This window comes from Capsicum annuum, chromosome 12 (genome assembly GCF_002878395.1).
Source record: "Capsicum annuum cultivar UCD-10X-F1 chromosome 12, UCD10Xv1.1, whole genome shotgun sequence".
Taxonomy (NCBI): Eukaryota; Viridiplantae; Streptophyta; class Magnoliopsida; order Solanales; family Solanaceae; genus Capsicum; species Capsicum annuum.
Genome location: NC_061122.1, coordinates 186,613,493 through 186,632,133, shown reverse-complemented (window position 1 = coordinate 186,632,133; position 18,641 = coordinate 186,613,493). Strand labels below are relative to the sequence as shown.

Genomic DNA, 18,641 nt, shown 5'->3' with positions numbered 1-18,641 from the left:
TATTTCCAACAGATAAGTCATATATTGCAACAAATTAATCATTTGTCGTAACAGATATCTATAATTATTTGATAATTTTAATAAATGTGTTATCTGTTGCAAATGTTAGTCATCTGTTTATTTAAATTAAGTCATAGATGGGCTAGAAAGAATAAGGTGCGTGAGATGGATAGATCCACTTTCATGTGTGAGAGTTATGTATTACTGATAAGGTCATCGGGACTACACACATAAAGTACAATTATTTTATGAATGCACTTTCTAATCGATTAGGCATTGATCATTCAAACAAGATCCTGCATTGTGCCGTTAAGTTTGATAGGTTTGAATTGATAAGGCCGAGGAGCCCATGAAGATAGTGTTGATACCCTGTTACGAATTAATGATGGTTGTTGCTCATGTTTATGTATGTCAAGTTTTGAGAAGGGATCAATATTTGGTGTCATTGTAGAGATCCAATAGCGATTGGACTTAACTTTAAATGTGCATTGGACTCTGAGAAGGCATTCGAAGTCTCGCACTGCATCAAATAAGAACGGAAAACCAATAGAAATTTTCCTGACCTAAATTTATATGGAAGGGTTATTTGAGAAGATGATTAAACGCCAGAAGGATATGTAGGAGAATACCTGCGAGGGAGGGGAGTTGATGAAAGACTATATAATCTGAGAACTAATTGAAGAGGAAACAGGTAGCAAGGAACTTCTAGCGAATTTGAATGATGAAACTGAATTAAAACATGAAAAATCTGAATCAAGTGCAAATATGAAATTGTATCCAGTAATGAAAATCCATCTGTTGTCTCTTTCAAAGAAAAATAGTGCAGCTGGGCACTTTGCTAGGGAGATGCTACTAGCTAGCGTGGTCGAAATGATCACCTACATCGAAAATAATAGAACACCAAGAAAACAGCTATGCAAACACCAAGGGTTGTAATGATGTACAGTAAGTCAAGAAAATTTGCGCCAAGAATAGCTGCAGTTAAAATAAGGAATTAAGCCAAGGCGGCAATTTCTGAATTTTAAATTGCATCCCATGCCTTTCTCGAACCATTGCTTGAGTGTACATTAATACGTTAACCTAAAACAAACATAGCAACCCTCCATGTATCATTTAAGCCTTCTAAAGAAAATGTTCTGGAAGCCTTCTAAAGGCCTTTTACAATGCTACAACTTCAAAGAAAGTGTTCCTAAATGACAAGCTCACAAAAAACCATGAACTCTATACTAAGCTCAAAGACAGCAATGATAAACTTGAAGACCAAATCAACAAGCTAGAGGCAAGCTTGAAAATTATCAGGATTTACATACTATAGCATGCCTCTAATATTCTTCAAGATATGTTGAAAGTGTGCTAAGAAAAGAAAACACAATCAATTATATCCATATTACTAAGAAAGTAATCACTCAATTTGCCTTTCGTTCTTGTTTGTGGTTTTGATCAGATCAATAGCAGTGGACCTAATTAGAAACACAAACAAGAAGGCTTGGGATGCAATTTAAAATTCAGAAACTGCCGCCTTCGCTTAGATTCCTTGTTTTAATTGCAGCTATTCTTGGGGCAAATTTTCTTGACTTACTGTACATCATTTCAACCCTCGATGCCCACAAAGTTGCTTTCTTGATGTTCTACTATTTTCTATGTAGGTGATCATTCCGACCACGCTAGCTAGTTGCAGCTCTCCAGCAAAGTGCCCAGCTGCACTATTTTTCTTTGAGAGAGATAACAGACGAATTTTTATTTTTGGATACACTTTCATATATGTACTTTATTCAAATTTTTCATGTTTTAAGTCAATTTAATTGGCCAGATCCGCTACAAATTCCCTCATATCCTATGTTTCCTCTTTTATTCGTTCTCAGATGATATAATATTCATCAACTCCCCTTTTCCCTCATAAGTATTCTCCTACTGCACCTTCTGGCGTATAATCATCACCCTGAGCAACCCAACCATAAAAACTTGGGCTAGTAGGGGTGGGCATAAATACCGAAAACTAAAAAATCGAACCGAATTAATTCAATTTTTTGATTTTGATTTTTCAGTTCGGTATTTATTTTTTAATATAAATCGATATTTGGTTCGGGTTTCGGTTATTGTGTTTATGTATTTCGGTATGCGGTTTAAATCAAATTTTTATACAAATACAGGCTATTCAGTATTTAGTCTACACAGCCCAATTAATTTATACACCAGGCACTAGCCCACCCCAATTAATAATTATCTAAAAATTATATAAATACACAACTTATGTTTCTAATATTGCAAAAAATTCTAACTCCCAAAACGTATTACAAAAATCCCATCATATACATAAAATGCTATATATATGTCAGCTATATTATATATATTAATAGGAAGAGAGAATAAAATAATTTAAAAAATGGAAGAAAGTGTAATTACTTCCAAAAGTGTTAGTATTCATGTTATTTATACAATTATCTAAAAATTAGGACCAAATCCAATCAGTCGGCCCAAATGGCAAATACCCAAACGGGCAACAGCAAATCGGTAAGACATATGTCACCACTCACAACTGAACTCACAACATCACTTAGCAGCAGCAATTGGCACTTTCTTTTCTTTAGCAATTAAAATCCATCGAAGAGACGAAGTACGAACGGCGGAAAGCGGGACGCCGGACAATGAGCGACGAACGGCAAACTCACCGGAGAGGCTCAGCGGCGAATCAAGTATCATTTTCTTTTTTCTTTTTTTCATTTTTCTTCTTCTTCAGTGATTGTGAAATAATAAGTTTGACTATTAATAGACACGTAGCACACCTACTTTCACTTTTGATTTTTATAAAACGCAAAATCTTTATTTTCATATATGTTCCTTGTTATTTTGCACTATTAAGCTGTTTTGGGTTTGATTTTGGGACATATGTGTAGATTAAACAACCCCTAAGTCATAAAATATTAAATTGCATACTTTACTAATTAAGACTCTGACAATTTTGCTTAGTATTCCGTCGGTATCACTGTATCAGTCCACTTTCCTTTTTGTTCTCTATATAAAAAGACCCTGAGGACTTTAGAGTTTACTGTATAGTGTTAATTTTATTTGCTACCTTAGTTCCTTTTGATTTTAATCGGTGATTTGTTGAAGAGTGAGATTTTTTGTTGATTTTTTTGATTAACTGATTCTGTAAATTGATTTTTCTGATTTTGTGAAATATGTTCGATTGTTAAACAGTCTAAACTCTGAACACTTTTAATTTTGTTTTTTCTTTCGAATTTTACATAGATGGCCGATGAAAGTCGAGTTAGTATGGCCGGTTCAACTGATAGTGTACCTGATAACAGTAATGACAACTCAATTGACACTACAGATCAAAATAAAAGGAAAGAAATGGAAAGTAGACCTACTGCTTGGGAACATTTTGAAAAGATATTGAAAATGGTAAACTAGTTAAAGAAAATGTCTGCATTGCCATCAAAATTATGTTGCTAATACAACTAAAAATGGAACAAGTGGATTGAGACAACATTTGGGTAGTAGTGGCCAGACATTGTTAAACTTTCAAACAAAGGATTCATCAGGAGAATATTGGAAATTTGAGCAAGAGGTAGTTAGGAGAGCTTTAGTTGAGATGATAATTGTAGATGAACTGCCATTTAGCTTCGTAGAAAATGAAGGCTTTAAGAAGTTTATGAGTAAAGCCCAATCTTTGTTTTGGATTCCTTCCCGTAGAACAATAACAAGAGATTGCTATGATGTTTATGGTGAATTGAGACTAAGCTTGAAGAAGTAATTTAGAGGAATGCAACCAAGAATCTGTCTTACAACAGACACATGGACATCGGTGCAAAAGCTTAACTATATGTGTTTGACTGCTCACTTTATTGATCGTGATTGGGTGCTTCATAAAAGAATTTTGAACTTTTGCCCTATCACCAGTCATAAAGGTGAGCATTTGGCGGAGTGTATTAGTAATTGTTTGCTTGATTGGAATTTGGTCAGTGTGTTCACTGCTACTGTTGACAATGCTTCTTCAAATAATATTGCAGTTCCCGCATTGTCTAAGAAGTTAGATATGTGGGGCACCAATGTGATGGATGGTAAACATCTCCATGTAAGATGTATGACTCATATACTTAATCTAATTATGCAAGATGGTTTGAAAGAAATTGGTCCTTCTATCAAACGGGTAAGGTAAATGGTTAAGTATGTCAGATCCTCTCCTGCAAGAACAAGAAACTTCAATAAATGTTGTGAAATACAAAAAATAAAATATGCTAAGAAGTTGTCATTTGACGTGCCTACTAGGTGGAATTCCACCTATTTGATGTTGGAGATGGCAGAAAAGTTTGAGAAAGCTTCTGAGAGGTTTGATCTTTATGATGATAAGTTTAATTCTTATCTTTCTACTGATGTTTGTGAAGATAGTAGTGTTGCAGGTTCAATTCAAAGTGATGATTGGGTCAATGTGAGGAATGGATAAAGTTTCTTGAAAGATTTTATATGCTCACTTTAAAGGTTTCAGGTTCACGGTATGTCACTTGTAATGTTCATTTTGAGGATTAATATGAACTTGATGCTTATTTGAAAGAGTGTATGACAAGTGATGATGTTGAGTTGGGAATGAAAGAAAGTTCAAGAATTATTGGGGGACTTCTGCAAAGATGAACAAAATGATTTTTATTACTTCTGTGTTGGATCCTCGTAATAAGTTTGAGTATGTTAGCTTTGCTCTTGAAGAGCTATTAGGGAAAGAAATGAAAAAAAAAGTAGGTGCTGAAGTAGAAACTTATTTGAAGAATTTGTTTGCTTTCTATGTTAGGAAGTATTCAAAAGGTTCTAAAAATAATCCATCTTCATCTGGATACACTTCATCTGACTCGTCTGGTTCATCTAATTCTGGTGTTCCTCAAAGCTTAAAAACAAACACTTTGAGAAATAAGCTTCACATGAAGAAAAAGTCAAAAGATTGTGGTAGTATTGGAGGTACTAAATCAGAGTTGGATAAATACCTTGGTGAAGACCAAGAGCCTGTGCCCGAGCCTGGATCCGAATCTAAATCTGAGGATTTTGATATCTTAAATTGGTGAAGAGGAGGGGCACGGATGCCCCGGTCCGTAGGTGTGAGAGGCTAGCGTTGGATGGTTTTAGACGGGGTAGGGGTAGACCGAAGAAGTACTGGGGTGAGGTGATTAGGCGGGACATGGAACAGTTACAGCTCACCGAGGACATGACCCTAGATAGGAAGGTATGGAAGATGAGAATTACGGCAGAGGATTAGGGCCAGTTCGGGTCGCTAGTGTAGGGAATAAATTGGTGGGGGGTATTCCTGTTATGATTCCGTATTCAATGTTCCGTGTTCCGTGTTCCATGTTTATTACGAATATGTGTGCTTTCCTCCGCTGTATATTCCTGCATTCCTGCTTTACTCTGTTTTATATTCCTTATGGGTGCCGTATCTATGTTATGTCATCTGCTTCTGTGCTGTACTATGTGTTTGTGTGATATCTCGTGACTTGAGCCGGGGGTCTTTCGGAAACAGCCTTTCTACTTCATCAGAGGTAGAGGTATGGACTGCGTACATCTTACCCCCCCCAGACCCCACTAAGTGGGAATACACTGGGTTTGTTGTTGTTGTTGTAAATTGGTGGAAAGTTAATTCTCCTAGATTTCCTGTCCTTTCACAGTTGGCTCATGATGTATTGGCTATTCCGATGTCAAGTGTGGCATCGGAATGTGCATTTGGCATCGGTGGTCGTATTCTTGATCGATTTAGAAGTTCATTGACTTCTAAATATCTGCAATGGCTTATTTGTGTTCAAGATTGGATTCGACAAGAGACTAGTCCTATTTGTGTTGAAGAAAATTTGGAGTTTCTTGAGAAACTTGAACTCGGCAAGAAACTAAGAATTTTGTATTTTTGTGTGTTTTTTGAAAAAAAATAAAATACTTATTTGTGTTATAGTATAATATATTTGTTAAATTTTGTTTTAGAGATAACAAAAACTGGATGAGAATCTTGCATTGTTGATGTATGATTGCGATTTGCTAGTACTTTGCTTGTTTGGTGAGCTCAATACTTTGCTTGTTTGGTTATATCCTTTTATAAATTGTAAGTTATATTCTAATTTTTGGTTCTATGTTGAAGGTTCAAGTGATGCCTCCTTAATCCAAAATTCACTCGGCTATTTGGGAACATTATGAGGTAATTCAAGACAATGAAGAAGTGCGCAAGGCAAGATGCTTGAAATGTGGCTTAATCCTCAATTGCCCTCTGAAAATATGTGGGAGATTCTCTTTGCGTAGGCATTTCGATAAGTGTTCTATGAAAGACGAGAAGAATTTACTCACTCTTTAAGCACTTGAGATAATTCGACCTAGTTGAATTTTAACTTTTAAGACTTGTTGTTGCTTCTATTTTGTTTATATGTGGGCTGCTACTGTTTTAGCCTTTTAGGCTGCTACTATTTTTGCATTTTATGCTATTAATTGCTGCTATTTCAGCCTTTTAAGTTGTGCTACTGTTTTAGACTTTGTGTTTTTGGTTTGCTGGCTGCTGCTACTAGTTCCTGTAGAATGTTAGTGGTTGCTGCCTAAGTGTTACTAGTTTCTGTTGCTGGCATAGTCTTCACAAACATCAGTATTATTCCCTTGTCCTGTTGGTCACTTTAGTGAAAACATCAGGTTCAACCTGTTGCAACTTGCTGCTACTGGTTTGCTGGTTCAACCTGCTGCAACATCAGTATTATTCCCTTGTCCTCTATTAGCCCTTGTTCATGGTTATTATGTAAGGAGATGTTAAGTTTATGTTTTTGTGGGTTCGTGAATGCCCGATGCCCATCAAGTGATGATAGTCCTGCCATAGTCTTTCAGTTGCTTAATCATTTGGAGAGGTTGGTGATTGCTTGAGTTTACGGATTTGTTTTAAGTCGATGGATTCTGTTTAAGTTAGGAGATTGCATATGGGGGTGTCGTTGAGATGGAACTTATGATGTTTCTTTCTCCTGTTGCTGTACTAGCTTTTGTTTTGTCTTTTGGTAGTTAGTTTGAGATGTTACTGAACCTTGGACTCTTAATATGGACCGAAGTTGCATGAGCATTCTTGGTATTATTGAATCAATGAATCTGTTGCTATTGCTAAATCATACTTTGTGGTGTGGTACTGAAGCTTGAATATCAGTGATTCAGTGTAAAGTTTACACAAAATGTTTTTTTTATCGAAGTAAAGAACTGAGTAAAGGGACAAGTGTGTTGATTCTTTTCTTACTTCAGAATCACCACTTCAAGCTGTAGAAGGCACTTGGAATAGAGAAATGGTGCTAGAGCTTCCAGCATCCCCTTCACGGCTTCACATTCTCCGTTAATTGTCAAACACTTTTGCTCCAGTGTCCCTACAGGTTCTTCTCCATCCCTTCGACTCGAACTGGGAACACTTGCGGGTTCCAACTGTTCAAAACTTGGTAATTTTGGTGTACAAACTACAAAGGCAGGGCAACTCAACCAGTATAATTTATTTTTTTTCTTTTAAAAATCTTTTTTATGGTATTGTAATATGTAAAGGAGCTCCATTTTGTTTATTGCAATTGCTACATGAGTAGTAGTGAGTAATATTTATGCTGTGTGTAGAAATACAATTTTTTGCTTAATCTTTTGTTTGAATTGAATTTTAGCTTACTCTTGCTACTGATTATAGCTTACTCTTTTGTGTGTAATCAAGCCAACCAATTCATGTATAAGATGCAATCTTTATATTTGAGTTGAGTTTTCTTTAATGGAGTAAAGATTGTTGTAATTTGTTAATATAGATATGGTAAGGATGTTTGTCCAAGTAAATAGTCTTTTCATGTATTTTTCCTTTGTTTAATTATAATTCATATAAGAAGGGGATGACATAGTCATAAGGCTGACCAATCTTTTGCTAAAGTATTAGATCTTTAATGTAAAAATACCATTACTAAACGCCCTGAAAAGGAAATATACATCTCCAAGGGGCAAGTGGGCAACTGGGCAAGTTCCTTGTACAATTGGATTAATGTAGTAGAATAAACAGAACTTTGGGTAATTTGTAACCGGCCAGTACTTACTACTTTGATTTCAGTACGACTCTCATAGCAGCCTCACCAAGCTCAGGCTCTTTTTGCACAAAAATAATTTAGCCCATTAAGGGGCCCCAAAACCGAAATTATTAATTCAAACCGAATCAGACCAAACTAATTCGGTTTGATTTTCGGTACACCTAAATTGAGAATTGAAAATCAAAAAAGCCAAAAAAAAACACGAAAACGAACCGAATTCCCTAATGCCCACCCCTATGGTCTAGGGCAATAACTATATTGATTTCCATTCTCGGTTACAGTAGTGGGAGGCTTCGAAGGCCTTCTCAGAGTCCAATGCACCCTAAAAGTTAGTCCAATCTCTATTGAATCTTTCTACAATGCCACCAAAACTTGATCCCTTCACAAAGCTTGACACATAAATATGAGCAACAACCATCATTAAATCTTAACAGGGTATTGGAACCATATTCATGGTCATTCGGCTTTATCAGTTCGGACCTATCAAATTTAACTGTAAAATTGCAGATATCTTGTTTGAATGATCAATGCTTAATGGGTGAAAAACAACATTCATAAAATCAATATACTCTATGTGTGTTTCACGATAACATAATCAGTAATACATACCTCCCACATATGAAGTGGTTCCATCTGCAAGCAGCTTATTCCTCCGAACCCATCTTTACTGTAGCTTTTTGTATTGGTTGAGCAAAAGTTGATCAACTTTTATTTTCTTATATCTACAAACAAGAGAAAAACAATTGATGTCAAACAAGAGAAGAACAAAAAGAACATTATAATTGATGTCTGCATAGTTTTAAAAAAGGTAACACAAAATTGAATAAATACAACATATTTCAACATCTGTTCAACAACTTCCCCATCTGTTACAATAGATTGTCCATCTGTTGCTACATATTCCCCATCTGTTACAACAGATTACACATCTGTTGCAACAGACTCTATATCAGTTGCAACAGATTCTCGAACAGATGGGCAATCTGTTGTAACAGGCCACGCATGTATTGCAATAGATATGGAGTATGTTACAACAGATGTGTAATTTGCTGGAATACATCAAACCAGCCTTGCTAGTGGTTTGATTTGTTCCAACAGTTGCTCCGTCTGTTGCAACATCAACAACAATATCAATAATAAATAAACAACACCATCAACAACACCACACCACACGTTCCAACAACACCAACAACATCAATAACAACATTAACAAGAAAAAAATAAATGAAATACATACAAGAAAAACGATACTGCCAACAAGGCTTTTAAACTTAAAAGTCATCTTTCCTTCAAATTTTTTAAATAAATAGGATATGGGTAAAGGGTAATTAAATAAAAAAATAGATGTAAATAACTAATTTAAATAACTTGCAAAGAAGAAGACGAGAATAAAAGAGAAATAGTGAACCATACATGAAATGTCAAAAGCAAGGGGATCAAAAAAATAATTTCATTCAAGAAAAGATATAGATTGATTGAGATCCGAAAGGATCCTCATGAGAAAGAGGAGAGAAAAAAGAGAAAAGGGAGATGGTTATGATAACCCTAAAGAGGATAGAAAGAAAAAGAAAAGAGATAAATTAATTTATGGCCGGAGGAGAGATAATTCTAGAAATGAGTTTAAATATTCATTAATAACTTTAAAGGGCATGAGGAGATGGGTGACATTGAAAAGACAAGATAAGACTACTCAAGGAGGAAAATTTTGAGTTATCCAAGAAATATTTTTTACCGCCTTAGTATTTTATCTTTTTTATTTCAGACAGAAAATCGTTTTAAAATAAAAAAAAAAGATTTTCAAAAAGATATGTCATCTGTTGCAATAGATATCAATATCTTCTTGAAAATTTCCAGCAACTCAGTCATTTGTCGCAATAGATGCAAATGTCTATTTGATAATTAAAATAGATAGGTAATCTGTTGCAATAGATCTCAATATCTGTTTGAAAATTGCCAACAGCTCAGTCGTCTGTTGCAACATATTTCTTTGCAATTGATTTACCTAGAACTAGGGATGAGTTGATAGGGTCAACTACAACTTCAATTGAGTCTTTGCAATTGCATGATATTGGTATTGGCTTCCTCCCGACCTAAGTCATCAATCGATCAATCTGAGTTGAAATGATTCATATTAACTTATCATTAAGCTAATACCTAAATTGATTTATCTAGAACTAGGGATGAGTACATAGGGTCAACTACAACTTCAATTGAATTTTTGCAATTACATGATGGTGGTATTGCGTTCCTCCCGACCTGAGTAATCAATCAATCAATCTGAGTTGAAATAATTCATATACACTTATTATTAATCTAATACCTAAATTGATTTAGCTAGAACTAGGGATGAGTTGATAAGGTCAACTACAATTTCAATTGAGTATTTATAATTGCATGATGTTAGTATTGCGTTCCTCCCAACCTGAGTCGTCAATCGATCAACCTGAGTTGAAATAATTCATATAAACTTATTATTAATCTAATACCTAAAATTTATTTATCTAGAACTAGGGATGAGTTGATAGGGTCAACTACAACTTTAATTGAGTCTTTACAATGACATGATGCTGGTATTCCATTCCTCTTGACCTAAGTCGTCAATCGATCACTCTGAGTTGAAATGATTCATATCAACTTATTATTAAGATAATACCTAAATTGATTTAGCTATAACTAAGCATGAGTTGAAAGGTCAACTACAACTTTAATTGAGTCTTTGTAATTGTATGTGTTGGTATTGAGTTTCTCCCGACCTGAGTAATCAATCGTTCTCACCATGAGTTAAAATGATTCACATAAACTTATTATTAAGACAATACCTAAATTGATTTATCTAGAACTAGGGATGAGTTGATAGGGTCAACTACAACTTCAATTGAGTCCTAGCAATTGCACGATGTTGGTATTGCATTTCTCCTGACCTAAGTCGTCAATCGATCAATCTTAGTTGAAATGATTCATATCAACTTATTATTAAACTAATACCTAAATTTATTTATCTAGAACTAGGGATGAGTTGATAAGGTTAACTAAAACTTCAATTGAGTCTTTGCAATTGCATGATGTTGGTATTGCGTTCCTCCAACCTTAGTCGTCAATCGATAAATCTGAGTTAAAATGATTCATATCAACTTATTATTAAGCTAATACCTAAATTTATTTAGCTAGAATAGGGATGAGTACATAGGGTAGCCTACAACTTTAATTGAGTCTTTCCAATTGCATGATGTTGGTATTGCGTTCCTCCCTACCTGAGTCGTCAATCAATCTAAGTTGAAATGATTCATGTCAAATTATTATTAAGATAATACCTAAATTTATTTATCTAGAACTAGGGATGAGTTGATAGGATCAACTACAACTTCAATTGAGTCTTTGTAATTGCATAATGTTGGTATTGCGTTCCTCTTGACCTAAGTCGTCAATCGATCAATATGAGTTGAAATGATTTATATCAACTTATTATTAAGCTAATACCTAAATTGATTTAGCTAGAACTAGAATGATTTTATAGGTTCAACTATAACTTCAATTGGGTCTTTGCAATTGCATGATGTTGTATTGCATTCCTCCCGACCTGAGTCGTCAATCGATCACTCTAAGTTAAAATGATTCATATCAACTTATTATTAAAATAATACCTAAATTGATTTAGCTATAACCAGGGATGAGTTTATAGGGTCAACTACAACTTTAATTGAGTCTTTGCAATTGCATGATATTGGTATTGCGTTTCTCCTGACCTGAGTCATCAATCTATCACTCTGAGTTGAAACGATTCATATTTACATATCATTAAGCTAATAACTAAATGAATTTATCTAGAACTAGGGATGAGTTAATAGAGTCAACTACAACTTCAATTGAGTCTTTGCAATTGCATGTTGTTGGTATTGCATTCCTCCCAACCTAAGTCATCAATCGATCAATCTAAGTTAAAATGATTCATATTAACTTATTATTAAGATAATACCTAAATTTATTTATCTAGAACTAGGGATGAGTTGATAGGGTCAACTACAATTTTAATTGTCTTTGGAATTGCATGATTTTGGTATTGCGTTCCTCCTGACTTGAGTCGTCAAATGATCAATCTGAGTTGAAACGATTCATATTAACTTATTATAAAGCTAATCCCTAAATTAATTTATCTAGAACTAGGGATGAGTTGATAGGGTTAACTACAACTTTAATTGAGTCTTTGCAATTACATAGTGTTGTATTACGTTCCTCCTGACCTGAGTTGTCAATCGATCAATCTGAGTTGAAACGATTCATATTAACTTATTATTAAGCTATTACCTATATTCATTTATCTAGAACTAGGGATGAGTTGATAGGGTCAACTATAACTTTAATTGAGTCTTTGCAATTACATGGTGTTGGTATTACGTTCCTCCTAACCTGAGTTGTCAATCAATCAATCTGAGCTGAAATGATTCATATTAACTTATTATTAAGATAATACCTAAATTTATTTAGCTATATCTAGATATGAGTTTATAGGATCAACTACAACTTCAATTGAGTCTTTGCAATTGCATGATGTTGGTATTGCGTTCCTCTCAACTTGAGTCATCAATCGATCAATCTGAGCTGAAATGATTCATATTAACTTATTATTAAGGTAATACCTAAATTGATTTAGCTAGAACTAGGGATGAGTAGATAGGGAAAACTACAACTTTAATTAAATCTTTGCAATTGCATGATGTTGGTATTGCGTTCCTCCCGGCCTGAGTCATCAATCGATCAATTTGAGTTGAAATAATTCATATTAACTTATTATTAATCTAATACCTAAATTAATTTAGCTAGAACTAGGGATGAGTACATAGGGTAACCTACAACTTCAATTGAGTCTTTGCAATTACATGATATTGGTATTGCATTCCTCCTGACCTGAGTCATTAATCGATCAATCTGATTTGGAACAATTCATATTAACTTATTATTAAGCTAGTACCTAAAATTCATCAGTGTTCCAGTTGAACTTAATACACGTTATTACGATAAGACGGTTAAAATTATATCTTATAAAATTTTAAAAAATAATTAAGATCAATTCGGACCAAATTAATAATTTCAAAACTTGTCATTCTTTTCCAAAACTAAAAATCAATCCATACAAATCATCTATTTACGGGAATAAAGTTTCATCATTTCAAATCTCGAGTTCTCGCTCTTTTCTTTCTCTCTCAACAACTACTCAACATATTGCTCAACGCTTCAAAACAGATCGATTTTCTTCTTATTTTCGACCACATAGTTATTATTTTCTCTCGCTTGTATCCATCATTTTTTCTGTCTTCGCAGGTAATAGAGTTCAAAAAGAGTTCTACATTTGTTCTTTATTCTAAAAATTAGGGCTTTTTAGTTAATAATGAAAAAGAAGAAATTTAGTTGTATTACCTTCGAGAGTAGGTTAATAATTTTGAGTTTTGATGCTAAAAACGTAGGAAGAACCCAAGAAAAACCTAGTTTTCTTAGCAATGTTTTGCTGACTGTCGTGGTATTATTGGATAGTTTTTGTGTATTGTTGGTGGCTGTTGTTGGTGGTGTCGGTCTTGGTGGTCTTGGTGGTGGTGTCGGTGGTCTTGGTATTGGTATTGGTGTTGGTGTTGGTGGTCTTAGTGCGGGTATTAGTGGCATTAGTGGTGATGTTGGTGGTCTTGGTAGTGGTATTGGTGGTATTGGTGGCATTATTGTTGGTCTTGGTGGCATTGGTGGTAGTCTTGGTAGTGGTCTTGGTGGCATTGTTGTTGGTCTTGGTGGCATTGGTGGTATTCTCGGTAGTGGTGTTGGTGGTTTTGGTGGTCTTGGAAGATATTAAATAGGTCTTCAAACAGATTCCTCATCTGTTCCAACTAATAGGTTATTCGTTGGAATATTTTTTTGTAATATGGCGTATGATAATTTATTGAAATTGTCTTACCTTTTTTAAAAAATTATACAGACATCAAATGTAATATATTTTTTTGTTTTTCTATTATTTGTAGTTAAAAAATGTCTCCCAAAAGAAAAGAAATTGAAAGTGGATCAACTTCTGACCACCTAACAAAAAAGGCTAGAGTATAGATGGATTCAGAGGAACTTCTTGAACAATCTCAGTCAAGGAAAATGAAGATGAGGAAAGTTATGAAAAGGGAGGTGGAGAAGGGTATATAGAGGCTGGTGAGGAAACTAAAAGTGAGAAAAAAGAAGAAGTTAAACAAGAAGAGGAAGAAGTAGAAAGTGAGAAAGAGGATGCCGATCAAAATGATGATAATCAAGAAGAGGAAGAAGTAGAAAGTGAGAAAGAGAATGATGATCAACATGATGATAATGCATCACCAATGGCTTTGCATGATCCTATCAAAACTATTAGCATTGACAGGTTTCTAGTTGTGATGCCGATAGATGACCCTGCTGAACTAACTGGCAATCTTGTACTTAAATGTCAGTTGGTGAAACCTTTTGGTGAATTTGGTAATATTATGAAGAATAAAAACATAGACGAGCTTTTTAAGAAGATCTGCTTTGGACGCTTTCTTGAGCTGCCTGAGGGCTACACTGCCCGTTTCCAAATGAGCATGGTATATGCTCTTCTCAAGCGCAGGATCAAGTATGTGGGGGATTATAAAGATTCAACGGAGGGGGAAAAAGATGGATAAAATCTGGATCAACTACTATGGCATGCCTTTTTGTTTTGGCATGAAAGAGTTTGTCATAGTGACAGGCTTGAGATACGATAGTCCAAAAGAACCTCTCATCAAGGAAACACCCTGCAAAAATTCCAAGGCAAGAAAGACAACCAAACCACCGCCATCAAATAAAGGGAAGGCATTGTCTAAGCGACTACCCACCAAACCCAACAAACGCAAGGAAAAAATAGCTGGTTTGTTAACATTAAGAGACGTAGCTACAAAGCAGAGGATCTGATAGAAGATCTCAAGGATAAAATCATACCAAAGCAGTACAGGGAGCAATTGTGCTAGGTTTGGTTTGCCCATTTCGTTATATTGGCAAGAGATGTCAACAAAGTCATAGAAGATGATTTATTGGCGCTTGCTGAGGATTTTGAGAAATTTAACAATTATCCATAGGATATGAAAGCTACAACTTGACTGTTAAATTTTACTGACAAACCTATCCCCAAAGACGATCACATTGTACGGCTTTCCTTGAGCGTTCATGGTAAATTTAATCACTATTTGTTTACTCATCCATTAATTTATATTGAATAATTATTATGACTTTCTTTTTGCTTACTTCCTGTTTACATATTTTAGGCTTGGAATTCGAAGTCATTCCTCCCGTTCGAAAGCAGGTCAAGGATTACCCGAATGAGGTTTCTCGTCCAAGGATCCTTAGGCGATTGGCTGCAAAGAGAAACACAAGAATTTAAGAGGCTAATCTCTTTAACCCTCCATATGATGCAGTACATCTTCTTTTAAGTAAAATAATTTGACTCAACGAAAGATATCAAAATAGATGTGTCGTCTGTTGCGACAAATAGGTCATCTATTGTAACAGATTACATGTCTATTGCAATTGGTGCAATAGATGGGTAATATGTTGCGATAGACGATCCATATTTCGTAATAGATTACCCATCTGTTGCTTTGGTTTTCTGAACCCTACTCAACAGATTAACCATCTATTACAAATTATGCAATAAATAGATAATCTGATGCAACATATTATTAATCTGTTACGATAGATAGATCAACTATTATGATATATAGATCATCTATTACATGAGTTATTTGTGTTAACATGTAACCCAACCGACTGTAAATTATTATATGATTTAAATGTATTTGTCTTTTTTATAGGTTATGCATCCATGGATCGTGCCTACTGAGCAGGAGTTGGAGATGACTTCTTTTATTACTCTAGGTCTTGTTGATACAATAGCAGACCCAACAGTGGAGTTAATAAAAAAGAAATTGGCAGGAGAAACAACCATAAGAAGAGCAGTTAGTCATGGTCAGCCTAATGTTGATGCTCTTTATGACCAACCTACTGCAACAGATCCGGGTGTTTTTTCTGGGGTGTTGTTGATGTTGGTGGAAGCCATGCTGATGCTGATGTTGCTGCCAGTTGTGATGATGAGCATGTTGATGATCAAGAAAAAATAAATATATTTGAAATCACCCCTTACACAGGTCCCTCTCACCCTTACACCGGTCCCTCTCACCCTTACAGTGGTTTCCCTCAGTCCTTTTTACCCTCATGTTCTCATTCCAAATACAAAAAGTGCAAGGAAAGACAGGATAAACTGTTTGAAAAATTAGAGGCTATCGCTAAAGCTGTTGAGGAATTGAAATCCAAGAGAGGTATCATACCATCCAAGAAGGTGAGGGAGCCATACACTCTTATAGTGGCGGTTAGGAGGAAGAAAAAAGTAATAATCCAAATACTCTCCAATCTGAAACCAAAAAAAAGTGCAACTCCTCCCTCTCCATAAGTTGTTGAAGTTCAGAGGCCATTGAAGAAGGTGGACATATACGTGACACTTGGTGCCAAAGAGAAGAAGGAAATATAAAGGACCATAAATGCCAAGCAACTTGCACAAGAATATACCATGCATACCTTTCACGGCCAAGACTTCAAGAATATGACAAATATGAGTAAGTGGTACGTGGACAAGGATAGTTTACTTTTCCTAACCTAGCCTTCTAATCTACTTCATAAAGAGAAAGCTACGCAACAGATGTTTCATCTGTTACAATAACTGGGTAGTTTGGTACAACTGGTGGTGGTTCTGTTGCAACAGATTAGCCATCTGTTGCATAAGTTGCATTAGCTGGGTAATCTATGAATAGATTCAGAGAACCCTCTGCAACATATGAACCATTCATTGCATTTTTCCACTATGTTTTTCTTTTTTACAATTACTAACCTATTTAAAAATTATCTTCTTATATCATAGTATGTTGATGAAATTCTCTGTCTCATGAGGGGCAGAAAATTAGCGTACCCGAATGCTTCTGATACTGCTGATAGGATAATAAACCTTAATTTCTACAACAATTTCAAGGATAGGTACCATGAGCTCAGTAAGATAGATGACACTCCCGGTGTCCTAGAATTTAATTGGTTAGTTTCTAGGTTCCAACAGGATGAAGGTATGATTAAATATGTTAGAGGGAAGAGGCCATGTCCACACGACAAGAGCTGGACTAGGGCAAAGAGAATTTTTGCAGTCATGAACATGGCCATCAAACATTTTCTAGCTATTGAAATACTACTCGAGGAGGGAAAGATTAAGGTTTATGACTGCAACTTACCTGTTTTCGACGACGATGATTTTTTTACCCACATGCAGCCACTGTTAGAGTTGTTCCCCAGCTTGTTAAGAAAGAGTAAACTGATAGATCATTTTTCAGTGGAAGTGTTGATGAAGAAAGCATGGGATTTTAAAGGTCAAAACAAGGACATAGACCTTCCAAAAAATAAAATTAGTGTCGTGTGCGGGTCGTACGCGCTTGCATACATCAAATGTTTGCTGACTGGCACAGAAATAGATGAGCCAACGACCGCTCTATGCGATGATATTGTGGCAAACATGCAAGAAGTCTGGGCTTATGGGGTACTTACTAGATGCTTGGAGCCTGTGAATAAAGAAGAAAATATAGAAACACGGACACTATAACAATTTTTTATTTCAAGCTACTTCACTTTACATGTAGTGGCAATTTTTTATGTTTGATGAAAATTAAATTTTTTTATAATGCAACAGATTGTATTGTCTATCTGTTGTAACAGATAGTCTATCTGTTCTGACAGATTGATTATCTATTGCAATAGTCTGGTCATCTATTGCATCATGCAGATGTTTCTAAGTCTATCTGTCGCAACAGATATACAATCTGTTGCAATATATAGTCTATCTGTTGCAACTGATAGGTAATCTATTGGAATAAATCAAAATAATAGTAAGACTTATTTGATAATTTCCAACAGATGACCTATATGTTGTAACATATGTCTAAATCTATTTGATAATTTCTAATAGATATTTCGTCTATTACAACAGATGAATTATCTGTTGCAATAAGTGCATTATCTATTGTGATATTTGAATCTAGTATTCCATTTCAATTAATAAGTTTAAATCTAAGGATTAAATTAAACTCATAGACAACATAAAATAAATCAAAGCCTTCAGAAATTACCAGAAATAACTCAACAAATAAATGAAATATAAAAAAAATATGGGTACAGATAATCTACTAAATAAATAAATCAAAAATTTAACCTTTAGTGCCAACAATTCCTAAAGAGAGGTTAATACTTTGACAGACTCAAGCTATAAAGATCTACTCAATATGGACAAGTTGTTCTTCATCCGATGGTATGAAATTCTATTTTGGTCATCGTGGATCTTTAGTGCGCTTGCGTACGCTTTCTGAGCTTTCGTTTTTCCGTATTTCCATAAAAGAGTAGCATATATTTTATGGAGTAATTCGGTATCAAGTTCATCATTTGATATTTGTAATCCATCGCTCAAATACTCAGCATAAGCAGTGACAAAAAAATCACAATCCCTGTGTTTTTAAGAATCAGATAATCCATATCTTGCAATTCATGTAAGCATTCTAAAATTTATGAAAT

At 34.9% G+C, this 18,641-nt stretch overlaps 1 protein-coding gene and 1 long non-coding RNA gene across 2 annotated transcripts; both read left to right on the top strand.

Annotated features, from left to right (window-relative positions):
* Positions 1-2,379: 2,379 nt before the first annotated feature.
* Positions 2,380-6,472, top strand: LOC107851506. Its single transcript, XR_001669052.2, has 2 exons — positions 2,380-2,693; positions 6,113-6,472. It is a non-coding gene; the product is annotated as an uncharacterized LOC107851506 (long non-coding RNA).
* On the top strand, positions 4,503-6,106 carry LOC124889407 (zinc finger BED domain-containing protein RICESLEEPER 2-like). Its single transcript, XM_047401083.1, has 2 exons — positions 4,503-5,050; positions 5,612-6,106. The coding sequence occupies exons 1-2, from the start codon at positions 4,629-4,631 to the stop codon at positions 5,907-5,909; spliced, it is 720 nt and encodes a 239-aa protein (XP_047257039.1). The 5' UTR covers positions 4,503-4,628; the 3' UTR covers positions 5,910-6,106.
* Positions 6,473-18,641: the final 12,169 nt, after the last annotated feature.

Excerpts from the sequence above, each read along its gene's own strand:
- LOC124889407 (XM_047401083.1), top strand. The coding sequence starts at position 4,629 with ATGAACAAAATGATTTTTATTACTTCTGTGTTGGATCCTCGTAATAAG. Across the intron at positions 5,051-5,611 it reads GATTTTGATATCTTAAATTG|GTGGAAAGTTAATTCTCCTA; the intron begins GTGAAGAGGAGG and ends TGTTGTAAATTG.